This window comes from Macaca thibetana, chromosome 19, assembly GCF_024542745.1.
Source record: "Macaca thibetana thibetana isolate TM-01 chromosome 19, ASM2454274v1, whole genome shotgun sequence".
Lineage (NCBI taxonomy): Eukaryota > Metazoa > Chordata > Mammalia > Primates > Cercopithecidae > Macaca > Macaca thibetana.
In genome coordinates this window covers 16,101,827-16,128,200 of record NC_065596.1, presented here as the reverse complement: position 1 = coordinate 16,128,200, position 26,374 = coordinate 16,101,827, and the positions used below count along the sequence as shown (strand labels likewise).

Genomic DNA, 26,374 nt, shown 5'->3' with positions numbered 1-26,374 from the left:
GGGACTACAGGCGCCCGCCATGACACACGGCTAATTTTTTGTATTTTTAGTAGAGACGGGGTTTCACCATGTTAGCCAGGATGGTCTCGATCCCCTGAACTCGTGATCCACCCGCCCTGGCCTCCCAAAGTGCAGGGATTACAGGCGTGAGCCACCGTGCCCGGCCCTGTTTATTGCTTTTTTGGTTTTGATTTTTCTTTTTTTGAGACAGAGTTTCGCTCTTGTTTCCCAAGCTAGAGTTCAATGACAGGATTTTGACTCACTGCAACCTCTGCCTCCTGAATTCAAGCGATTCTCCTGCCTCAGCCTCCCTAGTAGCTGGAATTACAGGCGTGTGCCACCACGCCCGGCTAATTTTTGTATTTTTAGTAGAGACAGGGTTTCACCATGTTGACCAGGCTGGTCTCGAACTCTTTACCTCATGATCTGTCCACCTCAGTCTCCCAAAGTGCAGGGATTACAGGCATGAGCCACCTTGCCCAGCCCAGACTGAGTTTTTGATTCAGGGTGGGAGAGTTTATCAGAGGCTTGGACTGCTTCTGTGTCTCTGTTGTACTTGTCTGGGAGGGAGAGTTGTGTGTCTGTCCCCATACATCTTCCTGCAGCTGCAGGCATACCCCCCTCCTCTCCTCCGCTAAAGTCAGCCTTTAGCTTCCCTATTTCAGCGCACCTGAAGGGAAAGGAATGTGCTTATTAAGTAAGGCCTCACTGTTTTACTGGGGCCCATTGTATGAGGGTGAAGTTTGGCAGTTACCCAAGAGACTTTCCCCCATTTCCCTCTGTGCCCGAGCTGTCTTATCTGTGTTTTACTATCTGCTCTTTCTGGCTGCTTGTGGGTTGGAAGATAAGTGATTTCCTTGAAATGCAAGAGGCTAGAGAGGGAGCTGGAACTGACACTGGCGGGGTTTGTCCCAGATGACGGTGCTCCTGCTCTGTCATTCCAGACCCTATAGTTGTAAAAGGATAAGGCGCGACGTGTTCTTTCTGGCTACTTCCTGCTGATGTTGGGGGTCGGGGGAGGCACGGAGAGTTTTCTGGTCTTGGATTGACTGCAGGAGCAACATTGTGTGTAGATGTTTTTGGGTAGTTGTCTGCGAAATGGCCGTGATTCTGTCGGTTAAAAATTTTTTAAAAAGGTTAATTAGGCAGGGTAAAAACATTAGTCCTAGACTTTTCAGCAGCATTTCTTTTTCTTTACTTTCTTTCTTTTTGATAGGGAGTCTTGCTCTGTCGCCCAGGCTGCAGTGCAGTGGTGCAATCTCGGCTCACTGCAACCTCCGCCTCCCAGGCTCAAGCAATTCCCCTGCCTCAGCCTCCCGAGTAGCTGGGACTACAGGCGCCCACCACCACGCCTGGCTAATTTTTTTGTATTTTTAGCAGAGATGGTGTTTCACCCTGTTAGCCAGGATGGTCTCGATCTCCTGACCGCCTCAGCCTCCCAAAGTGTTGGGATTACGGGCAGGAGCCACCGTGCCCAGCCTTCAGCAGCGTTTCTTTTTTTGTTTGTTTGTTTTTGTTTTTTGAGACGGAGTCTCGCTTTGTTGCCCAGGCTGGAGTGCAGTGGCACCATCTCGGCTCACCGCAAGCTCTGCCTCCTGGGTTCACGCCGTTCTCCTGCCTCAGCCTCCGAGTAGCTGGGACTACAGGCGCCCACCACCACGCCTGGCTAATTTTTTTGTATTTTTAGCAGAGATGGTGTTTCACCCTGTTAGCCAGGATGGTCTCGATCTCCTGACCGCCTCAGCCTCCCAAAGTGTTGGGATTACGGGCAGGAGCCACCGTGCCCAGCCTTCAGCAGCGTTTCTTTTTTTGTTTGTTTGTTTTTGTTTTTTGAGACGGAGTCTCGCTTTGTTGCCCAGGCTGGAGTGCAGTGGCACCATCTCGGCTCACCGCAAGCTCTGCCTCCTGGGTTCACGCCGTTCTCCTGCCTCAGCCTCCGAGTAGCTGGGACTACAGGCACGCACCACCATGCCCGGCTAATTTTTTTTTTGTATTTTTAGTAGAGACGGGGTTTCACCGTGTTAGCCAGGATGGTCTCGATTTCCTGACCTCGTGATCCGCCCGCCTCGGCCTCCCAAAGTGCTGGGATTACAGGCGTGAGCCACCGCTCCCGGCAGCAGCATTTCTTATTAGGTCCGATTGGTTGAGACAGAAGCAACATTTTTTTCCCAGTGACAGGCAGAGGCACGTGTTTGGGAAGACCCGTGTGTTATTTTTTTGTTAGCAACTGTTATTCCTGATATGAGGAAAATAACTAAGCCAAATGCTACAGTAATTGAGATTCTCTGTCTGATATTCCACCCTGGGGACGTTATAGTATATAGTTCTACTGCAAATAGTAGATAAAGCAATTCCCAGAGGGTGGTGTAGTAAATAATTTTCATTAAAAAAAGTTTTAATATTTGGTTTAAAAGGAGACGTAGAAGTGACAAAAGGTATTTGGTGAGGTAGGGGTGAGACTAAGGTGAGTAATTTTCACTTAGTTACTTATCTTTTTTTTTTTTTTTTGAGACGGAGTCTTGCTCCATGGCTCAAGCTAGAGTGCAGTGGCATGATCTCAGCTCACTGCAACCTCCTGTCTCAGCCTCCCTAGTAGTTGGGATTACAGGTGCCTGCCACCACACCTGGCTAATTTTTGCATTTTCAGTAGCGACAGGGTTCCTCTCCTTGTTGGGGTTGTCTCAGGCTGGTCTCAAACTCCTGACCTCAGGTGATCCACCCACCTCGGCCTCCCAAAGTGCCTGGATTACAGGCGTGAGCCACCTTGCCCGCCACTTATCTTTTATGATTTTCAGATTAAGATTTCTTATTTTTTTTTACATTGATAGGACATTTTTCTGGGCTGTTAGGGGTTGCTTTCTCCACTTTTCAGGCTTTGACTTGAGTGTAATGTATCCAGGAGTTGATTTCTGTAACAGATATAATTTAAACTGTAGAAAATAATAAAAATTGAAAAAATTAGGCAAGACTAGAATGTAACAACAGGTGTGCTATAGTTTTTGTTTTTGTTTTTGTTTTTACTATAAGTTCTAGGGTACATGTGCACAACGTGCAGGTTTGTTACATATGTATACATATGCCATGTTGGTGTGCTGCACCCATTAACTAGTCATTTACATTAGGTATGTCTCCTAATGCTATCCCTTCCCCCTCCCCCCAGGTGCACTATGGTTTTTTGTTTTTGTTTTTGTTTTTTTTGAGATGGAGTCTCATACTTTAGCCCAGGCTGGAGTGCAGTGGTGCGATCTCGGCTCACTGGAAGCTCCACCTCCCGGGTTCACGCCATTCTCCTGCCTCAGCCTCCCGAGTAGCTGGGACTACAGGCGCCCGCCACCGCGCCCAGCTAATTTTTTGTATTTTTAGTAGAGATGGGGTTTCACCATGTTGGCCAGGATGGTCTCAATCTCCTGACCTCGTGATCCACCTGCCCTGGCCTCCCAAAGTGCTGGGATTACAGGCGTGAGCCACCGCGCCCAGCCAGTGTGCTATAGTTTTTTAAACATAATTTTCATTCTTCAGTTTCCCATCTTTATTAAAAGACAAATAATGGTAGGACTGGTTTGCTTTATTATATTTGGCTTAATTATTTGTATACAGTGCAGCAAGAATAATTATTTGCTACATAGGCCTTTTTTTTTTTTTTTCCTTGAGACAGAGTCTTGCTCTGTTGCCCAGGCTGGAGTGCAATGGTGTAATCTCAGCTCACTGCAACCTCTGCCTCATGGGTTCAAGCGATTCTCCTGCCTCAGCCTCCTGAGTAGCTGGGATTACAGGCGCGCACCATCACATCAGCTAATTTTTTGTATTTTTAGTAGAGACAGGGTTTCACCATGTTGGCCAGGCTGGCCTTAAACTACTGACCTCATGATCTGCCCACCTTGGCCTCTCAAAGTGCTGGAATTACAGGCGTGACCCACCACGTCCAGCCACTACATAGGCCTTTTTTTTTTTTTTTTTTTTTGAGATGGAGTCTCACTCTGTCGCCCAGGCTGGAGTGCAGTGGTGCCATCTCCGCTCACTGCAAGCTCCGCCTCCCGGGTTCACGCCATTCTCCTGTCTCAGACTCCCGAGAAGCTGGACTACAGGCGCCCGCCACCACGCCCAGCTAATTTTTTTATTTTTTATTTTTAGTAGAGACGGGGTTTCACCGTGTTAACCAGGATGGTCTCGATCTCCTGACCTTGTAATCCACCTGCCTCAGCCTCCCAAAGTGCTGGGATTACAGGTGTGAGCCACCGCGCCCCACGTCTTTTTTTTATTTTTAATTAATTAATTATTTATTTTTTTGAGACTGGGTCTCGCTCTGTCACCCAGGCTGCAGTACAGCGGCACAATCTTGGCTTGCTGCAACCTCCGCCTCCCGGATTCAAGTGATTCTCCTGCCTCAGCCTCCCGAGTAGCTGGGATTGCAGGCGCCTGTCACCATGCCTGGCTAATTTTTGTATTTTTGGTAGAGACAGGGTTTCACCATGTTGGCCAGGCTGGTCTCGAACTCCTGACCTCAGATGATCCACTCGCCTCGGCCTCCCAAAGTGCTGGGATTACAGGTGTGAGCCACTGCACCCAACCCTTTTTAAATTTTTTTCAGAGGGAGAGTCTGTCTCCCAGGCTGGAGTGTCATGGTGCAATCATAGCCCACTGTAACCTTGAACTCCTAGGCTCAAGCAGTCCTCTTGCCTCAGCCTCCCAAATAGCTGGGACTACAGGTTCACACTACCATGCCCTACCATGCCTGGGCTGTTGAATCTCCCTGCCCTCACCTCACCCTCTGTGGCATCTTCCAGATGACCTTGGCAGAGCTCAGACGCAGACTTGACCATAACCCTCCCATGGCTAAATACATCTATTCAGGGTGGGCGTAGTGGCTCACACCTGTAATCCCAGTACTCTGGGAGGCCGAGGCAGGTGTATCATCTGAGGTCAGGAGTTCGAGACCGGCCTGGCCAACATGGTGAAACCCCATCTCTACTGAAAATACAAAAATTAGCTCTGTGTGGTGGCATGCATCTGTAATCTCAGCTACTCGGGAGGCTGAGGCAGGAGAATTACTTGAATCCAGGAGGTGGAGGTTGCAGTGAGCCAAGATCATGCCACTGTACTCCAGCCTGGGCCACAGAGCAGGACTCTGTCTCAAAAATAAATAAATAAAAATAAATAAATCTTTTCAGCAGCTCCCTCATGGCCTCTGGATGAAGGTCACCCTTCTGGGCTTGGCATGTGAGGCCCTGAATAGCTTCTCCCCGCCTACTTCATCTTCCGCTATCCACCCCCGCACCTCCTGCCCCAGATATTCTGCACTTGGCTGTTCCCTCTAGCGTCCTGCCCTGCTGGTCTCTGACTAACACCAGGTTGTCCTTCAGGTCACCATTCAGCTGTAGGTCCCCCTGGAAACAGGTGGGATGCCCTTCACATCCCCACAGCCTGATGCAGATGTTCCTCCAGGACACTGATCAGGAGGCATGGCAGCCTAAGGCTGAGTGACGTGGCTCAGGCCTGTAATCCCAGCACTTTGGGAGGCCAAGGCGGGAGGATCCCTTGAGCCCAGGAGTTCAAGACCAGCCTGGGCAACACAGGGAGACCCTGTTTCTACAAAAAGTTACAAAATTAGCCGGGCATGATGGTGTGTGCCTGTAATCCCAGATACTTGTGGGGCTGAGGCGGGGGGATCACTTGAATCCAAAGGTCAAGATTGCGGAGAGCCATGGTCACACCACAGCACTCCAGCCTGAGCAACAGAAACATTATCTCCACCAGGCACAGTGGTTCATGCCTGTAATCCCAGCACTTTGGAAGGCCGAGGTGGGCGGATCGCTTGAGGTCAGGAGTATGAGACCAGCCTGGCCAACATGGTGAAACCCCATCTCTACTAAAAACACAAAAATTAGCCGGGCGTGGTGGTGCACGCCTGTAATCCCAGCTACTGGCGAGGCTGAGGCAGGAGAATTGCTTGAGCCTGGGAGGCGAAGGCTACAGTGAGCCAAGATCGCACCACCCCACTCCAGCCTTGGCAACAGAGCGAGACTCAGTCTCAAAAAACAACAATTAAAAAAAAAAAAAACCGGCCGGGCGCGGTGGCTCAAGCCTGTAATCCCAGCACTTTGGGAGGCGAGACGGGCGGATCACGAGGTCAGGAGATCGAGACCATCCTGGCTGACACGGTGAAACCCCGTCTCTACTTTAAAAATACAAAAAACTAGCCGGGCGAGGTGGCGGCGCCTGTAGTCCCAGCTACTCGGGAGGCTGAGGCAGGAGAATGGCGTGAACCCGGGAGGCGGAGCTTGCAGTGAGCTGAAATCCGGCCACTGCACTCCAGCCTGGGCGGCAGAGCGAGACTCCGTCTCAAAAAAAAAAAAAAAAAAAAAAAAAAAAAAAAAAAAAAAAAAAAAAAAAAAAAAACCAAAAAACAAAACAAAACAAAAAACAAAAAAACTGAAACCCAAACCAAAAACAAAACAGAGATATTATCTTGAAAAAAAAAAAAAAAATTTCCCCATTAGCTGTGAGGGCCACCTGGAGAGTGGTATTATCTGTCTTCTGTCTCCAGCTCCCCACGCATCACTGGGCACCTGTTTTTATTTACTTACTTACTTAATTTAGAGACAAGCATTTTAGTCAAGTTACTTGGTCAAGCAATGTAACCTCTCTCGGCCTCAGGTGATTGTTCTTTCTCTATAAAGTGGGAATCAATTTTAACCTAATAAGGGTCTTATTACCTCAAGCCACTCTCTTTAAAGGCATCCAGCAGCTGGGCGTGGTGGTACGTGCCTGTAATACTTAGGAGGCTGAAGTGGGAGAATCACTTGCACCCAGGAGGTGGAGGTTGCAGTAAGCTGAGATCATACCACTGCACTCCAGCCTGGGTGACAGAGTAAGACCCTGTCTCCAAAAAAAAAAAAAAAAAAAAAAGGCATCCAACTCATCCCTAATCTCTTCCAATCATACCAGCATTGGTGACAGTGATCCTCATCTGAAAATTGTTTTTCAAATTTTTTTCAAATTAAATTTTTTTTTCCTTGTCAGCAGAAAGTCACATCTGAATGTCTTGCTTCATTACTTGCTGCTTCTCTTGTCTGCAATGCTACTAGGCACTGAGCACGTGGGACTGACTCCTTTACTGCTTGTCCCCAGCACCCAGCCTGGTGCTGGGCACGTAGACAGTGCTCAATAAGTGTTTGTTGAATGAATAACAAATGGTCCCACATAGATGTTCCATGAGGCGTCAGTGACATCAACATCATCTTTTTTTTTTTTTTTTTTTTTTTTGGAGATGAGTTCTTACTCTGTTGCCCAGGCTAGAGTGCAGTGGTGCAATCATAGCTCACTGCAGCCTTGAACTCCTGAGATCGAGCAATCCTCCCACCCCAGTCTCCTGAGTAACTGGGATTCCAGATGCAGGCCACCTTGCCTGGCTATTTAAAAAAAACATTTTTTTTTTTTGTAGAGATGGGGGTCTTACTGTGTTGTCCAGGCTGATTTCAAACTCCTGGGCTCAAGTGATCCTTTTTCCTTGGCCTCCCAAAGTGTTGGGATTATAGGCATGAGCCACCGCACCCAGCCAGTCACCATCATCTTTGATAGCTGCAACATGTCGGCTTGCTCACTGCCATCACCCTGGGGCCCAGCGTGTGCCTGGAACACAAGGGATACTTAGAAAACGGATGTGGAAAGGGTGAGTGGAGCTCAGCACATTCAAAGAGGGACTCAGGACCCTATGGGACCCTCTCCCCAAGGCCTGCCACCCTCTCTTTCCCATGCAACCCCTCCTCCAGCCCCAGGCAGCAGGGCCAGGATCAGGGACTCTTCCCAGCTGTCCGGCCCCCGCACATTCTGCATGGGCAGGACAAGCACAAGGACGAAAGCCAAGGTCATGTGCTTGGTAATACCAGTAGTCTGAATCCCTCTGGAGAACCACGGCCCCTGCCCAGGCCACTGCTACAGCTGTCCCCTGGAAGACAGAGGCCTCTGGTTAGCTCGGGGTGGGGATCCCCTCAGAACTGACTTTCCAGAGGCCAGCAGAGTCAGCTACATCAGGGACTTAGGGTTCGGGTTAGAATTAACCAAATTGTCGAACATCAGGCCAAGAGCTTACAAGACATCCTGGAAAAACCCTTCTTTCCTCCTCCTCCTCTCCTTCCCCCCCACCTCCTCCTCCTCCTCCGGTTGCTAGGCAACCACTATGCATCTGGACCAAAGCAAGAGGCAGCTGGTTTAAAGACACACACAGACTGAAAGTGAAGGGAGGCAAAAAGATATTCTTTGAAAATGAAAACTGAAAGAGATCAGGGGTAGCTATACTTGTATCAGATAAAATAGTTTTTAAGTCAAAACTAACACGAGAGGAAGAAGGTCATTATAAAATGAAAAAGGGGTCAGTTCATCAAGAGGATAAAACATATATATATGCACCCAACATCAGAGGACCTAAATATATAAAGGAAATATATATGAAGGAAATATGAATAGATCTGAACTGCAATACAGGAATAGTACTGCACTTTCAACAACAACAACAAAAAACACCAGCCTGGGCAACATAGCAAGACCCCATCTCCACAAAATTTAAAAAAAAATATTTGTGGGGTGTGGTGGTGCATATCTGTAGTCTCAGCTACTTGAAAGGCTGAGGCAGGAGGATTGCTGGAGCCCAGGAGTTCAAGGCTGCAGTGAACCATAACAACATCACTGTACTCCAGCCTGGGTGACAGACTGAGACTCTGTCAAAAAAAAAAAAAAAAAAAAAAGCAATGAACAGATCCAGGCAGAAAATCAGTAAGGAAACATTGGATTTGAAATACGTTGTAGATCAAATGGAACTAATGACTTATGTAGAACATTCAATTTGACAGCAGTGGAACACATTCTCCTCAAGTGCACAGGGGACATACTCCAGGATAGACCATGTTAGACCACAAAGCAAGCCTAAACAAATGTTAAGATTGCCAGGTGCGGTGGCTCACGCCTGTAATCTCAGCACTTTGGGAGGCCGAGGCAGGCAGATCACGAGGTTGGGAGATCAAGACCATCCTGGCTAACACGGTGAAACCCCATCTCTACTAAAAATACAAAAGATTAGCCGGGCGTGGTGGTGGGCGCCTGTAGTCCCAGCTACTCGGGAGGCTGAGGCAGGAGAATGGTGTGAACCCAGGAGGCGGAGCTTGCAGTGAGCCCAGTTCGTGCCACTTCACTCCAGCCTGGGTGACAGAGTGAGACTCCGTCTCAAAAAAAAAAAAAAAAAAAAAAAGTAAAATTGCAATTATATCAATCTTTTCTGACCACAGTGATACGAAACTAGAAATCACTAATAGGAGGAATTCTGGAAAATTCACACGTGAGAAAATTAAACAATACTCTCCTACACAACCAATGGGTCAAAGAAGAAATTAAAAGGGAAATTTAAAAATATCTCGAGGCCAGGTGCAGTGGCTCATGCCTGTAATCCCAGCACTTTGGTGGCTGAGGCAAGAGGATCACCAGAGGCCAGGAGTTCAAGACCAGCCTGGGCAACATAGTGAGACCCCCCGCCATCTGTACAAATAATAAAAATAATTAGCCAGGCATGGTGATGCTCACCTGTAGTCCCAGTTATTTGGGAGGCTAAGGTGGGAGGAACACTTTAGTTGGAAGCTGCAGTGAGCTATGATTATGCTACTGCACTCAGCCTGGGTGATAGAGGGAGATCTGTCTCTAAAAACGAAACAAAACAGAAACAACAACAAAAAACATGAGACAAACTGAAATGGACATACAATATACCTAAACCAATGAATGCAGCAAAAGTGGTTCTAAGAGGGAAGTTTATAGCAATAAATAAATGCCTACATAAAAAAGAAGAAAGATCTTTCAAATAACCAAATTCTCTTAAAAAAAGAGGTAACTGGAGGCTGGGCATGGTGGCTCAAGCCTGCAATCCCAACACTTTGGGAGGCCAAGGTAGGCAGGTCACTTGAGGTCAGGAGTTTGAGACCAGCCTGGGCAACACAGTGAAACATGGTCTCTACTAAAAATACAAAAATTAGCCAGGCATGGTGGTGGGCCCCTGTAGTCCCAGCTACTTGGGAGGCTGAGGCAGGAGAATCGCTTGAACTCAGAAGGTGGAGGTTGCAGTGAGCCAAGATCATGCCACTGCACTCCAGCCTGGGCAACAGAGGAAGACTCTGTCTTAAAAAAAAAAAAAAAAAAGGGAGGCAGCTGGGCACAACAGGAGTCCAGGCCTGGCAGATGGGGCTCTTACAAGACTCGTGACCATGCAGGGCAGTGGGGGCTCATCAGAAGCCAAGAGTCTCATCAGGCACCTGGAGGCACCAGAGTTCAGGAGAGCTGCAGGCAGCTGGGGTCTGATATGCAAAAGTGACTACAGGAGGACTGCCACTTCTGCCAGTTCTCCCATTGCCCCTGTGCCTTTGTCAATGACCTCCCAGGCATCTGCTCTATGGCGCTTCCCCACTGGGGGACTGTTCTTTTCTTCACAGTATTTAAGAAATAAAAATTAGATTTTCCTGGCCAACAAAAAAAGTAAATAACTTGGCTTCTCTGACTCTCAGTCTCCTCTTCTGTACAGTTGGGCCAATGGTGAGCACCCAGGAACATCCTACATCCCACTAGAGGTGCCTGCCACTGGGTGGGGCAGAGATGGTGGTGGCTGGTGCAGGCTTCCCAGAACATCTCATCGCCCCTGCCCACCACCTGGCCACTGCAACCGACTGGGCTTGTCTAGAAAGACACCTGCCTTCCCGCCCAACCCTGCAGGCTCTGGGATATTAGTCTCTGAATTTATCTGAGCTACAGGATGGAGACCACCCTCAACTGCTCCCATCATCAGAGATGCAGAACAGAAGTCGGTGTTGGGGGGCACTTGTTCCCCCAGCTGTGCTGATTTCACACTGGTGGAGAAGAGGACCCCTGCTGATAATGAATTTTATTTTTATTTTTTTTATGAGATGGAGTTTAGCTCTTGTCGCCCAGGCTGGAGTACAATGGCAAGATCTCGGCTCACAGCAACTTCCACCTCCCGGGTTCAAGTGATTCTGCTGCCTCGGCCTCCCAAAGTGCTGGGATTACAGGTGTGAGCCACTGCCCCCAGCCCATAGCCGATTACTCTTAATGCCCTCCAGCAGCTGCAGGAATGGAAGAGGCTAGTCCTGCCCCGAATGTGAAGGTCTGGCCTTCATTCACAGCAATTGTGGTCCTCAGAACTCCGGGTTTTAACTCGGGGCCTCGACTCCCGGATCATCCCGTCTCTTGCTCCAACCCCTGGGTCCCGGGTCCCCAGAGCGCCCACCCCAGTGCACCTTGCATGCTGGCCCATGGAGGGCCCCCTTGCTGGGAACCCCTTCTCCCCGTGAAGGCTGCCGGCGGGACAAACGGTGAGGGGTGAGGCAGGGAGGGAGACTCACACATAGGGGCCCTCCCCCAAGCCTGGGTAACACCGTCTTGGCCGCTGCCCGCGGGCTGGTCAGGTAGGGGGCAGTGGGCCGTAGCGGAGAGCCTGGGCCGGGCCCGCCACGCCGCTTCCCCACGCTCGCAGCCACGCGGAGCCGCGTCCTGGTCCAGCCTCACCCACCCAGAGCAAAAGAGGCGGAGGAACTGGAGCAGCGCCCGGGCCCGGGGGCTGCCTCCGGCCGCAGCAACGGGACGGGTGAGAGCACCTGCCCCCGGCGCGTCGTAGCTCCTCTGGTGGGGCGGGGCTGACCTGCAGGCCCCGCCCCAGTCTAAGCCCCTCCTACAAAGCCCGGCCCCTTGCCATAAGCGCTATATGTCAGGCTCCGCCCACTGTTTTAAATCCCACTCACTCTGCCCTGCCCCTCATTCTGAGCTATATAGTAAGCCCCGCCCATAGCCATAAACCACGCCCACCCAGCCCTGCCCCTGGGCTCTAGGTGTCATTTATCTATCTAGTCACGTCCCCGGCTAGAAGCCACACCCACCAGACCCGGCCCCAGCTCTAAGCCCCACCCACCCGGCCATGTGGTTTGGGACAGGGAAGTAGGCTAGGGGCCGCCGCCTCTGGGCTCCCAGTGGAAGGGGAGAAATGAGAAAGCAGTTCAGGGTGTGATAAATACCCACAGAGGTCGGATGTAGCTATGGATGCAGGCGATAAAAAGTTTGAAGCAATCAGCTCTGTGGCCTCTGCAGCGCTCCTTTCGCCCTCCCTAATCTTCACCTCGTGTCTCCCCTAGTCCCTGTGTCCTGGGTGGGTCTTGCTGACCCAGGGAAAGAGGACATGCCTTCTCAGTGAATTTTGCTTTGCTTCCTGAGGGCATGGCTACCCGGGGCTCCTGGTTTTTCTTCCAAAAACAAAACATTTCTCCCATTTTTATTTTGTTTTTTATTTATTTTTTTTTTTTGAGACAGAGTTTCACTCTTGTTGCCCAGGCTGGAATGCAGTGGTGCAATCTCTGCTCACTGCAACCTCCGCCTCCCGGGTTCAAGCGATTCTCCTGCCTCAGCCTCCCCAGTAGCTGGAATTACAGGTGCCTGCCACCACGCTTGGGTAATTTTTGTAATTTTTGTAGAGATGGGGTTTTGCCATGTTGGCCAGGCTGGTCTCAAACTCCTCACCTCAGGGGATCCGCCTGCTTTGGCCTCCCAAACTGCTGAGATTACAGGTGTGAGCCACTGTGCCCGGTCACCGTTTTTTTCATTTTTTGAGACAGGGTCTTGCTCTGTTGCCCAGGCTGGAGTGCAGTGGCATGATCACGGCTCACTGCAGCCTCAACCTCCTGGGCTGAAGCAATCCCCCCACCTCAGCCTACCCAGTAGCTGGGACTACAGGTATGCACTACCACGTCGGGTTAATTTTTTAAAAATTTTTTATAATGACGCAGGTCTCTCTCTGTTGCCGGGGCTGGTCTTGAGCTCCTGGGCTCAAGCGATCCTCTGGCCTTGGCCTTCCAAAGTGTTGGGATTACAGACCTGAGCCACCATGCCTGGCCTAGAGAGTTCATTTCTTGTTGGGATTGTTCATCGGTGGGAAGTGCACCCTTGTGCCGTGCTGACTATATTCATAGAGTTATGTAACCATCACTCGCATCTAATTTCAGAACTTTTGTTCTGAAACTCATACCCTCTCGAAGTCACTCCTTCATTCTCCCCTTCCCCCATCCTATGGCCACCGATAATTTACTTTCTGTTTCTATGGATTTCCCTGTGGTCACAACCAGAGGATTTCTGTGACGTGCTAAGTTACCTAACTCTGGTGTGGAAGGAGAGGGAAAGTCAGGGACCCACCAGGGAACAGGTAGCTTGAGGGTGGGGGAAGCATGAAGGTAAGGGCTTGCTTTGGGGGCTCAAGGCAGTCTGAGCCTTGTTTGCAGGCAGCCAGCATCCACCAGGTGTGTGCAGGTGAGGGAAACAGGGGAAAAAGGGCCCTTTCTGGAGACAGTAGGGGTGCTGGCTGGCAAGCCTGGGATGGGGAGTGGGGAGGCAAGGGGGCCTGTGAGTCGAGGTCGGAGCTTGCTGTAGAGGAGGGAGAATTCCAGAGGCTGAGAGTGCAGGTGTGGAGGAGGAGGAAGGGAGGAGGGCAGGCAGGGGGTGGCTGGGTGGGGCTCTGTCTATAAAGAGTGAAGCTCAGCGTCTTGGTCCTGCAGATGGAAGAGCTTGGCATACAGCCTGGCGGGCATCAGCTCCCTTGACCCAGTGGATATCGGTGAGTCTTTTCCTTGAACATGACTCAGATGACCAGCTTGTCCCTCCAGCACAACTTGTTCCCATTTTATGCAACCTCCTTCCCTTGCCATATGCCTGGCGCTTAAGATGGGGGTGTTCCCAGTACCCACTCCCTTCCTCTTCCTCAGTCCTCTCCACTTCTCTCCAGGACCCCAGGTGGCCCGGTTATTTGTCCAGGTGCCCAGGGAGGAGGACCCGCCTGCAGCATGAACCTGTGGCTCCTGGCTTGCCTGGTGGCCGGCTTCCTGGGAGCCTGGGCCCCCACTGTCCACACCCAAGGTACTGTGTTCGGCAATGCCTACCCCCAAGTGCCCATCTCCCCGTGCCCCCACCCCACCCCTTTTGTCCCTTATCTCTTCCAGAGGTCTCCCCAACCCCATCTCCACTGAATTCTCCTGCTCCTGACATGCAGGAACTCCTGGCGTTTGGGTAGCTCCTGGGATGGGGTTGGGGAGATGGAGTGTTCCCAGTTCCTTCTTCGAGAGCCCCATGGAGTCCTTCGCAAGACTCCTAAAGACATGAGGGAGCACATGGTGGCTTCCAGCTGTGGGCGAAGCCAGTTACTGCCAGCGATATATTGTAGAACCCTAATCCTGCCAAGCCAGGGGTGGGGCTGGAAATCAGCGCCCTGGAGACTGACAGGAGTGGATTCCCATCCTGGTCCCTCCATGCAGTCCAGCTGAGAGTTAGTTGCTCCTAAACCGTTTTTTTTGTTTGTTTGTTTGTTTTGGGTTTTTTTTGAGACAGAGTCTCACTCTGTCGCCCTGGCTGGAGAGCAGTGGTGCGATCTTGGCTCACTGCAACTTCTGTCTCCTGGGTTCAAGCAATTCTTCTGCCTCAGTCTCCCAAGTAGCTGGGACTACAGGCACATGCTACCATGCCTGGCTAATTTTTGTATTTTTAGTAGAGATGGGGTTTTACTATGTTGGCCAGAGTAGTCTCGATCTCCTGATCTCAGGTGATCCACCCGCCTGAGCCTCCCAAAGTGCTAGAATTACAGGCGTGAGCCACTGCGCCCGGCTTCCTAAACTTTAGGAGTCTCCATTTCCTCAGCTGCAAAGTGGGAATCTAAACTTCACACTGCATGGCTCTGACTTGAGGGTCCAGTGAGCTCATGCCTGCACAAGACTAGGCCTCGTGTCTGGCAGCAGCAATAATAACTGTTCCTGTTATTAATAGGGAACGCTCCTTCTTCCCCCACTCCCTACCACAGAGCAGGCACTTGGGGATTTCAGTTGCCAAAGGACAGTTCCTGAGCCTGGGGTGTCCCCACGGGAGCCCTGACATTGGATCCTACATCCTCTGAGTTTCAGCAGCTGGCCAAAGCAGGGCCCCTGGCTGCGTGGCAGACCCAGGGCTCCACCCTCCTGTCCTGTCTGCCCCCACCTGCCCCACCTGGCCCTCGGCTGGGTCTGATGGGTCCAAGTCCTTAGCCTTTGCCCGGGAAGGGGGTTGGGCTGTGGTCTGATTGTTTTGCTATCAGAGCCGGGCCCAGCCCGGCCCTTTGATCCTGGCCCCCAGCCTTGGGAACTACCTGCCTGGCACTGCAGCCCGAGGTTCCAATGGAACGCGCTGCCCCTTGCCCTCAGAGGCCGAGGTTGGGAGATACCTGGAGGGCTTGAGTCCTCCCTCTCCCTGCTCCTGCTGGGCTGGGCTCTGTAGGGACTCAGACTTGACCTCTGGAGGTTAGTTCTGGCAGGGGTGGGATTGCAGAGAACTCCAAAGGCCATTTGGACAGAGAATTGTGCCCCAGCTTCCACCACCATCTCATCAGCTCATCCTCGGCTCATTCATTCCACCTGCTCATCCCCCCAGAACTTTCTGGCAGCATCACCTCCTCCTCTGGGCACCCCCCACAGTGCCTGTGCTTCCTCCTCTCTGTAGAGATCAATCTCCCTGGAGCTCCACGAAGACAACACTAGGTCTAATTCATCTGTGGGTTTCCTTTCTGCTTGTCTAGACAACTGGCATTTACTGAGAGCTCCATACTTTGTATTAACACTTTTTTTTTGTTTGTTTGGTTGGTTGGTGTTTTGTTTTGTTTTATTGAGACGGAGTTTTGCTATTGTCGCCCAGGCTGAAGTGCAATGGCACGAAGTCGGCTCACTGCAATCTCCACCTCCTGGGTCCAAGCGATTCTCCTGCCTCAGCCTCTGGAGTAGCTGGGATTAAAAGCCCCCACCATCAGCAGGGCACAGTGGCTCATGCCTGTAATCCCAGCACTTTGAGAGGCCAAGGCGAGTGGATCACCAGGTCAAGAGATCAAGACCATCCTGGTCAACATGGTGAAACTCCATCTCTACTAAAAATACAAAAATTAGCTGGTCGTAGTGGCGGGCACCCGTAATCCCAGCTACTCAGGAGGCTGAGGCAGGAGAATCGCTTGAACTCAGGAGATGGAGGTTGCAGTGAGCTGAGATTGTGCCACTGCACTCCAGCCTGGGTGACAGAGTGAGACTCCGGGAAAAAAAAAAAAAAAAATGGCGCCCGCCACCATGCCCAGCTAATTTTTGTATTTTTTAGTAGAGACGGGGTTTCACCATGTTGGCTGGGCTCGTCTCGAACCACTGACCTCAGGTGATCCACCCGCCTTGGCCTCCCAAAGTGCTAAGATTACAGGCATGAGCCACTGTGCCTGGCCAATTTTTGTATTTTTAGTAGAGACGGGGTTTCACCATGTTTTCCAGGTTGGTCTCGAACTTCTGACCTCGGCCTCCCAGTGTGCTGGGTTTATAGGCATAAGCCACCATGCTGAGGCTCCAATCAGCTCATTTTTGGGAGGGTAGAACTTGGCTGGGGAGGGGTGGTGTTGGCCCCTCCTCAGGGTACACCTGCACTCTGAGTCACCCTTTTCCCCAGGGCAGGAGTAGAGGTGGCCTTGGTCCGTTCATTTGCTGGTTCCACACCCTTCCCAGCCGGGACCCAAGGGTCCTCTCCAACTTCTGGCTGTCCCAATATCCAGGGGTAAGGGGTGAGCCAGGTGGCTTTCTTTTCCTAAGGCTGTTCCTCAGCCTCTGGTGGGCCTGGAAGGGTTGTGGTATGAGCAGACAGGTATGCAGACAGGTGCCCTTGTCTGTGGCTGGCCCCGCCAAGCTCACAGGCAAGGCTGCGAGTGTCTGGGTGGCTGTGTGGTTGCAGGTGTCTTTGAGGACTGCTGCCTGGCCTACCACTACCCCATTGGGTGGGCTGTGCTCCGGCACGCCTGGACTTATCGGATCCAGGAGGTGAGCGGGAGCTGCAATCTGCCTGCTGCAATGTGAGTGGGGCCATGGGGGCTGGCAGGGTGAGGTGCACACACAGCCTTGCTCTCAGCCTATACCCTAATCTGGGCACCCCGCTCTGCTCACCACAGATTCTACCTCCCCAAGAGACACAGGAAAGTGTGTGGGAACCCCAAGAACAAGGAGGTGCAGAGAGCCATGAAGCTCCTGGATGCTCGCAATAAGATTTTTGCAAAGTTCCGCCACAACACACAGACCTTCCCAGGTGAGCGAGACCCCCACTGGGCATCTAGGGAGCCCGCCCTCCCTGCCTGCAAGCCCATGTGTGGCTCAGACCCCGAGGGAGGGAATTGGAGACCAGAATACTGACACCTGCCTGAACCCCACACAAAGCCAGTTGCTGGTGAGTGGGGCACCAAGTGAATGACCAACTTATTGAGTCATTGTTCAGTTTTTGTTTTTGGAGATGGGGTCTTGCTCTGTTGCCCAGGCTGGAGTGCAGTAGCATGACCATAGCTCACTGCAGCCTCGAACTCATGGGCTCAAGCAATCCTCTCACTTCAGCCTCCCAAAGTAGGTGGGATTACAGGTGTGTGCCACCAGTCCAGCTCTTTTATTATTATTTTGAGACAGAGTCTTACTGTGTCACCCAGGTTGGAGTGCAGTGGTGCCATCACAGCTCACTGCAGCCTTGACCTCCCAGGCTCAAGCAATCCTCCTACCTCAGCCTCCTGAGTAGCCAGGACTACAGGCATGCTCCACTAATCCAGCTCATTATTATTATTTTAGTTTTTTATTTTTTGAGATGGAGTCTTGCTCTGTCATCCAGGCTGGAGTGCAGTGGCACAATCTCGGCTCACTACAACCTCTGCCTCCCGAATTCAAGTGATTCTCCTGCCTCAGCCTCCTGAGTAGCAGGAGCGCAGGCTCATGCCACCACGCCTGGCTAATTTTTGTATTTTTAGTAGAGACGGGATTTCACCATGTTGGCCAGGCTGGTCTTGAACTGCTGACCTCAGATGATCTGCCCGCCTTGGCCTCCCAGAGTACTAGGATTATAGGCATGAACCATCATGCCCGGCTGCAGCTCATTGTTATTGTTGTTGTTGTTGTTGTTATTATTATTATTTTGAGACAGGGTTTTACTCTTGTCACCCAGGCTGGAGTGCAGTGGCACAATCACAGCTCACTGCAGCCTTGTGTTCCTGGGCTCAAGCAATCCTCCCACCTCAGCCTCCCAAGTAACTGGGATGACAGGCATACACCACCATGCCTGGGTAATTTTTTGTTTTCATTTTGCAGAGACAGGTTGTCCATGTTGCCCAAGCTGGACTGGAACCCCTGGACTCAAGCAATCCACCTGCCTTGGCCTCCCAAAGTGCTGGGACTATAGGCATGAGCCACTGCACCCAGCCAGTCCAGCTCTTTTAATCAGGACACTTCCCATTGGTGCAGATGGAAAGCTCAAGCACATGGGAGACTCACTGGCTTAAATAACCAGTCAACAGCTTCAGGCTCAGCTGGATCCAGGAGCTCAAAGGATGATGGCAGAGCTCTTGCTTATTTCTCTCTCCATTTCTCCAGCAGGCTCTCATGCTGCAAAGAAGTTGAGTTCTGCAAACTCCAAACTACCATCGTCTAAGTTTAGCAATCCCACCAGCAGCAGCAAGAGGAATGCCTCCCTCCTGACATCAGCTAATTCAGGTAAGGACTCTTGGTCATGTGACCGTCTCCTATCCATCACCTTTGCTGAGGGCTCATGATTGGCTCACACTGGGACAGGAGATTCACCTCCAGGACCAAGGAGGGGTGGTTGTGTGGTCAGCGCTGCACGTTCACAGGGGAGGGTCCTCGGTGGCTGTCCACTGCCGTGACCCAACCCAAAGACACTAAAGTGCGAAAGTGAAGCCCCAGGGGAGTGGCCCAAGAGCTCCAGGGCCCCCCACACCCAACAATTCTTCAGCAGGAACCAGGTGGGTGTGCTGTAATTCTATTGAATTCTGACATTGTCTCTCTCTATATAATATATATATAAATTTATATATAAACTATAAATATAGAATAAATTACATATTATATATTATATATTATATATATAATGGACATGATATACGAGATATATATGATAATTAATATATAACATAATACATATTTACATATATAAATATACAATTAATATATTTAATTATAATTAATATATATATAATATAATTATATTACATAAATCATATATAAAATATGATACATAATAAAATAAATATATATTATATATGTAAATATATAATGTATAACAATATATAATATATAAATATATAATATATAAAAATATATATACAAAAACATATTTTATGACAGGGTCTCACTCTGTTGCTGAGGCTGGAGTGCAGTGGTGCCATCTCGGCTCACTGCAACCTCCGCCTCCAGGGTTCAGGCGATTCTCGTGCCTCACCCACCCAAGTAGCTGGGATTACCGGCCGTGCATCACCATGCCTGGCTAATTTTCATATATTTAGTAGAGATGGGGTTTCGTCATGTTGCTTAGGCTGGTCTCGAATTTCTGGCTTCAAGCAATTCTCCCACCTCGGCCTCCCAAAGTGCTGGGACTGCAGGCATGAGCCACTGCGTCCAGCTGACATTGTCTATCTGGAGGTAGTGACACAACCCACAGGTTAAGGACTCAGTCCCCCAAGACTGCCCCCATTTCAGATGCTGATTGCAAGTAGCAAGTTGTCACCTGTATTTCTGACTGATTGGCTGTAAGTCAGGGCTTGCACCTCTGGTTGGATCATTTGCTAGAATAGCTCACAGGCTCAGGGAAACGCTCTACTTACGTTTACCATTTTATTGTAAAAGATTACAAAGGGGCTGAGCATGGTGGTTCACGCCTGTAATCCTAGCACTCTGAAAGGCTGAGGCAGAAGGATCAATTGAGCTGAGGAGTTCGAGACCAGCCTGGGAAACATAGCAGGACCCTGTCTCAAGAAAAAAAAAATTTTTTTTTAATTAGCTAGTTGTGATGGTATGCACCTGTAGCTCCAGCTGCTTAGGAGACTGAGGTGAGAGGATTACTTGAGCCTAGGAGGTAGAGGTTGCAGTGAGCTATGATCATACCACTGGAACTTCAGCCTGGGAGACAAAATGAGAGCCCATCTCAAAAAAAAAAAAAAAGAGCTGGGTGCGGTGGCTCAAGCCTGTAATCCCAGCACTTTGGGAGGCTGAGACAGGCGGATCACGAGGTCAGGAGATTGAGACCATCCTGGCTAACACAGTGAAACCCCGTCTCTACTAAAAATACAAAAAACTAGCCAGGCGAGGTGGCGGGCGCCTGTAGTCCCAGCTACTCGGGAGGCCGAGGCAGGAGAATGGCGTGAACCCGGGAGGCGGAGCTTGCAGCGAGCGGAGATCCGGCCACTGCACTCCAGCCTGGGCGACAGAGCAAGACTCCGTCTCAAAAAAAAAAAAAAAAGATAGATATTACAAAGGATAGGGATGAATAAGCCAGATGGAAGAGATGCTTAGGTAGGCAAAGACTGGAAGAACTCAAGTGCAGGGGCTTCTGTCCCCATGGAGTTGGGGTACACCACCCATCCCACACACGTGGATGTGGTCACAAGACCCTGAACCCCATAGTTCAGGCTTTTTTTTTTTTTTTTAGAGATGAGGTCTCATTCTCTCTGCCAGGCTGAAGTGCAGTGGCACAGTCATAGCTCACTGCCTCATTGAGTAGCTTGGACCACATAGCTCACTGTCTCAGCCTCCCGAGTAGCTGGGACTACAGGCCAGTACCCTCAGCTTACCAGAGATCTTTTTTTTTTTTTTTTTTTTTTGAGATGGAATCTCACTCTGTTGCCCAGGCTGGAGTGCAGTGGCATGATCTTGGCTCACCGCAACCTCCGCCTACTGGGTTCAAGCGATTCTTCTACCTCAGCCTCCCAAGTAGCTGGGACTACAGGTGCGTGCCACCACACCTGGCTAATTTTTTGTATTTTTAGTAGAGACCAGGTTTTACCATGTTAGCCACAATGGTCTCAATCTCCTGACCTCAGGTGATCCACCCACCTCAGCTGCCCAAAGTGCTGGGATTATAGGCGTGAGCCACTGCGCCTGGCCTTCACCAGGGATTTTTTTTTTTTTTTTTTTTTTTTTTTTTTTTAGTAGAGACGGCATTTCACTATGTTGGCCAGGCTGGTCTCAAACTCCTGACCTTGTGATCCACCTGCCTCGGCCTCCCAAAGTTCTGGGATGACAGGCGTGAGCCACTGTGCCCGGCCAACCAGAGGTTTCTTTAGAGGTTTCATCACATAGGAGTGAAGGATGATTAACTCCATTTCCAACCTTCTTCCCCTTCCTGGAGAATGGGACTGAAAGCTCCTAGTTTCTAATCAACAGCTTGGTCTTGCTGGTGACCAGCCCCCACCCAGAAGCCCACCAAGAGTCACCTCATTAGAATAAAAGATGTCCCCCTTACCCAGGAAACTCCAAGGGATCCAGAGCTCTGTGTTAGAAACAGAATTCAAAGACCAAACATTAGCACAAAAGGCCAGGCGCGGTGGCTCACGCCTGTAATCCCAGCACTTTGGGAAGCTGAGGCAGGCAGATCACGAGGTCAAGAGATCAAGACCATCCTGGCTAACATGGTGAAACCCCGTCTCTACTAAAAATACAAAAATTGACTGGGCATGGTGGCGGGCACCTGTAGTTGCAGCTACCTGGGAGGCTGAGGCAGGAGAATCACTTGAACCTGGGAGGCGGAGGTTGCAGTGAGCCGAGATTGCACCACTGTACTCCAGCCTGGCAACAGAGCGAGACTCTGTCTCAAAAAAAAAAAATCAGCACAAAAGATTCTAGCACTCCTATTACTCAGAAACTCATAAGGGTTTTAGGAGCTGTGTGCTAGGGACTGGAGGTAGAGACCAATGCATATCGTTGCTATTATTTCACAGCCATCAATTTCACTTCGGCCTAATTGCTTCTGCAGGACTGTGAGCCGACTCATTTCTGGGATCCATCGGCACAGGAGGGGCCAGATCTTTCTCCGCTAAAACCATTGCCCTACAGACCCAGCTGTCCCCACGCCTCTGTTTTTCGGGTCAAGTCTTAATCCCTGCACCTAGGTTGGTCCTCCCTCTCCACCCCCACCACCTCCTGTCCCTCTGGCAACTGGAAAGAGAGAGTTGACCTGATTTTAAGCCTTTTGCCACTCCAGGGACCGGCGTCAACCCTGGGCAGCCAGTGTCTCTTGTAGAGAAGACTTAGGATACCTCTCTCACTTGCTGTTTCTTGCCACCCACCCTGAGCCATCCCAGTGTGTCCCTCTGGGTCCCTGCAAAACTCCAGTCAGTTCAAGGATGCCCCTCCCAGGTTATGCTTTTCTATAACTTTTAAATAAACCTCGGGGAGTGATGGAGTCATTCCTGCCTGTTATGTTTCATGATGAGGTGCAAGTTGCTGCTGCCCCACCCTGGGGTGAAGCCAATGCGATCTTTGCCACCCCAAGCTCTCCTAACAGACAGCTCTCGAGGGGCCAAGCAGTAGCTGCTGGCTGCAAATTGCACTTCCCAGCTGGTGACCTTGAAACAATTGGTCACTCTCTGGTACCTCTCAGCTTGTCTGTAGAATAAGGGTCACTGCGCTCGCTCTGCTTAGATTCCAGGGCTGTGGTGAGTCCAGCTGATGGACACAGAAGCCCTCTGCAAGCTCTTATGGGCTGCCTGGAGGCCACTGGTAAGTCAGGTGGGCCAGGAGTGGACCAAGGACAGAGCTCTGGTGCCAGGCGCTAGTGACAATTCTGCAGGTGGAGGCCTGAGTCACCACCCGATGATGCTGTCTTCGGTCCTTGGCAACCTGAGTTTCCATCACAACAGAGAATGATCTGGATGAAAACCAACACACATTGGCTGGGCACAGTGGCTCACATCTGTCATCCCAGGACTTTGGGAGGCTGAGGTGAGTGGATCACCTGAGGTCAGGAGTTCAAGGCCAGCCTGGCCAATATGGTGAAACCCCATCTCTACTAAAAATGCAAAAATTAACCAGGCATGGTGGCGGGCGCCTGTAATCCCAGCTACTCAGGAGGCTGAGGCAGGAGAAATGTTTGAATCCGGGAGGCAGAGCTTGCAGTGAGCCGAGATCACACCACTGCCCTCCAGGGTGACAGAGCGAGAGTCTGTTTCAAAAAAAAAAACGAAAACCAAGCACATCATCTCTTAGGGGACACCCTGGTGGTTTGGGGTCAGGGACTGGGATGAAGTTGCAGAAGAAATGCAGTCACGTTCAGTGTTCAGGCTCCACCGCACACTATGTGGGTGATCCAGACAGGTTCCACAAGCTCTCTCAGCCTCAATTTTGCCCCCCTGGGAAATGGGGGTGATAATACTGCCTGCCTCATAGCGCTTTGTTGGGGACCAAATACACTGTGATGTGTAACATGTACAGCACACAGTATATGCTGTGTATTTATTAACACAATGAATATCCTGGCCATTGGAGTTCCCCTGGAACCAGGAAGGGTAGTGTGGGGGCTGATGGCCCGGGAACATGCCCACCTTTTTTTTTGAGACAGAGTCTCCCTGTGTCACCCAGGCTGGAGTGCAATAGCACAATCTCCGCTCACTGCAACCTCCACTTCCCAGGTTCAAGCGATTCTCCTGCCTCAGTCTCCTGAGTAACTGGTATGACAGGCATGCACCACCAACCCTGGCTAATTTTTGTATTTTTAGTAGAGATGGAGTTTCACCAAGTTGGCCAGGCTGGTCTTGAACTCCTGACCTCAAGTGATCCACCCGCCTCGGCCTCTCAAAGCACTGGGGTTTTAGGCATGAGCCACTGCACCTGGCTGCCCAACTTCCTCCCCTTCCCTCGTCTTTTTTCTTTTCTTTAGTGGAGTCTTGCTCTGTTGCATAGGCTGGAGTGCAGTGGCATGATCTTGGCTTACTGCAACCTCCACCTCCCGGGTTCAAGTGATTCACCTGCTTCAGTCTCCCAAGTAGCTGGGATTACAGGTGCCCACCACCACGTGTGGCTTTTTTTTTTTTTTTTTTTTTTTTTTTTTTCCAGTAGAGGCAGGGTTTCACCATGTTGGCCAGGCTGGTCTCAAACTCCTGACCTCAGGTGATCTGCCCACCTCGGCCTCCCAAAGTGCTGGGATTACAGGTGTGAGCTACCACACCCCATCAGGTCACCCAACTTTCAACCTGGCCTGACCTTGGCCAAGGTGTTTAACTTCTCCAAGCCCCAGTTTTCCCTGTAGAACGGGGATGGTAATAGCATCTATCCCGTGAGGTTGTAGTGGCAACCAAAGTAGTCAATCATCCTAAAATACTTAGACACTCACGCCTGCAATTCCAGCACTTTGGGAGGCCAAGGCAGTAAGATCACTTGAGCCCAGGAGCTCAAGACAAGCCTGGGCAATATAGGGACACCCCTATCTCTTTTTTTTTTGTTTTTCTTTCTGAGACGGAGTCTTGCTCTGTCGCCCAGGCTGGAGCGCAGTGGCACGATCTCGGCTCACTGCAAGCTCCGCCTCCTGGTTCACACCATTCTCCTGCCTCAGGCTCCCGAGTAGCTGGGACTACAGGTGCCCGCCACCACGCCCAATTAATTTTTTGTATTTTTAGTAGAGACAGGGTTTCACCATGTTAGCCAGGATGGTCTCGATCTCCTGACCTCGTGATCTGCCTGCCTCGGCCTCCCAAAGTGCTGGGATTACAGGCGTGAACCACCACGCCTGGCTGGGACACCCCCATCTCTAAGAAAAATAAATTTTAGGCCAGGTGTGGTGGCTCACACCTGTAATCCCAGCACTTTGGGAGGCTGAAGCAGGAGGATCATGTGAGCTCAGGAGTTTGAGACAAGCCTGGACAACATGGTGAAACCCCGTCTCTACTAAAGATACACAAATTAGCCAGGTATCGTGGCACACACCAGTAGTCCCAGCTACTTGGGAGGCTGAGGCACAAGAATCATTTGAACTCGGGAGGTGGAGGTTGCAGCGAGCCAGGACTGTGCCACTGTAGTCCGGCCTGGGTGACAGGGTGAGACTCTGTCTCAAAAAGAAAGAGAAAGAAAAAGAAATTTTAAAAAATTAGCTGGGTGTAGTGGCGTGCACCTTTGCTCCCAGCTACTTGGGAGAGGCTGAGGTGGGAGGATTGCTTGAGCCTAGGAAGCGGTGACCACAGTGAGCCATGATCGCGCCACTGCACTCCAACCTAGGCAACAGAGCAAGACCCTGTCTCAGAAAAAATAAAAAAAAAAATTGGAATGGTGTCTGGTATGCAGTACCTGATCAGGAAGCATGAGTCGTTATTACCAGTCTGGGGAGCCCACAAGGCCTTCTACTTCCCCAGGCACGAGATCTGCCTCGCCCAGCCCGAGGGCAGGATCTGCTTACTTCAAGAACTTGCCAACGGGCAGGCAGACTTAACCCAAAATAACTTTATTATCGTCTCCACTTTGATATAAAAGCATTCTCCAAATGGAGGGCAAATGCGGCAAGTCACGTGGGGTCTGGGCCCCCTGCACACCCTTCTGCTCTGAGGGATAAGCCCTGTGCCCACCCCAGTTGCCCACTGCCATGTCCTGCCAACCCCCCCCCCCAAACCAGGGCAAGCCACAGTGCAGTACAGAAGTGAAAGCCTGAGATTGACCAGACACGGTCACCACAGGGCCTCTTCCTGACCTTGGCTGTGGGGCGGGGGGTGCACATTGCAGCTTCTTCTTGTCTCCAGGAAAGACTGAGTAACTGGGGGACCCCCGGGGCTGGCACAGAGGTCCAGGCAGAGGCCGGGCTCGCCTGAGGTTGACGTGTAGCATTTCACTCTTCCTGAGTTTCGGGGTTCCACCTGATCAGCTGTCACTGCTGGGGATCAGTCCTTCCCAGTTCCAGAAGCTCCCTTCTCTGGACAGCTGAGGCCCATTGAGGCTCCTCCAACTAAAGCAACTGCAGCTGCACCTTCAGCCGCAAGGCCTGGCCCCGTGGCCCTGGCTGCCCCTCTGGCTGGACACCCCAGGGTCCTGCCACATTGCTCACCACCTCCAGCTGGTAGGTTCCAGGCCTCGGCCGCCTCCGCCCCAGCTGCAGGGAGCTGAAGCCACGGAGGTGACGCATGCGGAAGAAACCTTGCTCATTTCCGCGGGCAATGACGTAGCGGACCCGGCCCTCCAGACCCTCCAGGGCCGGCCGGAGCTCCACGATGCGCTTGGCCCGGCCCAGGTGTGAGAGGTTCAGACCCAAGGTCAGCAGGGCCTCGGAGTCAAGGGTGGCCAGGCTCACCTGGGAAGAAAGGCCAGGTGTGTGGTCAGAGCCCACAATAATCCAGATGTGGAGTGGGTAGGGGGTCCTGGGATTGTGGCCAAAGAGGAGATTTTGGCCAGTCTCTAAAGTGAAGGAAAGAGCCATAAAAAGGAATGAAATCATGTCATTTGCAGCAATGTGGATGCAGCTGGAGGTCATTATCCTAAGCTAATTAATGGAGAAACAGAAGACCAAA

At 51.0% G+C, this 26,374-nt stretch overlaps 2 protein-coding genes across 6 annotated transcripts in view; one reads left to right on the top strand and one right to left on the bottom strand.

The window, feature by feature from the left end:
* CCL25 (C-C motif chemokine ligand 25) overlaps positions 1 to 22,297 on the top strand; it is a 49,533-nt gene extending 27,236 nt beyond the window's left edge. The window contains exons 2-9 of one of the 4 annotated variants that reach the window (XM_050770890.1): positions 10,938 to 11,060; positions 11,525 to 11,635; positions 13,587 to 13,645; positions 13,814 to 13,944; positions 16,804 to 16,921; positions 17,018 to 17,151; positions 18,474 to 18,590; positions 21,865 to 22,297. In XM_050770890.1, the coding sequence (XP_050626847.1) occupies positions 13,872 to 13,944; positions 16,804 to 16,921; positions 17,018 to 17,151; positions 18,474 to 18,590; positions 21,865 to 21,872 (450 nt within the window). In that variant the 5' untranslated portion in view covers positions 10,938 to 11,060; positions 11,525 to 11,635; positions 13,587 to 13,645; positions 13,814 to 13,871 and the 3' untranslated portion in view covers positions 21,873 to 22,297. Of the gene's footprint in view, positions 1 to 10,937; positions 11,061 to 11,524; positions 11,636 to 13,586; positions 13,646 to 13,813; positions 13,945 to 16,803; positions 16,922 to 17,017; positions 17,152 to 18,470; positions 18,591 to 21,864 lie in introns of all 4 variants that reach the window. The other 3 variants (XM_050770887.1, XM_050770889.1, XM_050770888.1) reach the window with 3 other exon arrangements.
* Positions 22,298 to 25,304: 3,007 nt separating this feature from the next.
* Positions 25,305 to 26,374, bottom strand: part of FBN3 (fibrillin 3) — a 90,253-nt gene continuing 89,183 nt past the window's right edge. For both annotated transcript variants that reach the window (XM_050769975.1, XM_050769976.1), the window contains exon 64: positions 25,305 to 26,157. In XM_050769975.1, coding sequence (XP_050625932.1) covers positions 25,816 to 26,157 — 342 coding nt within the window. In that variant the 3' untranslated portion in view covers positions 25,305 to 25,815. The remainder of the gene's footprint in view (positions 26,158 to 26,374) is intronic.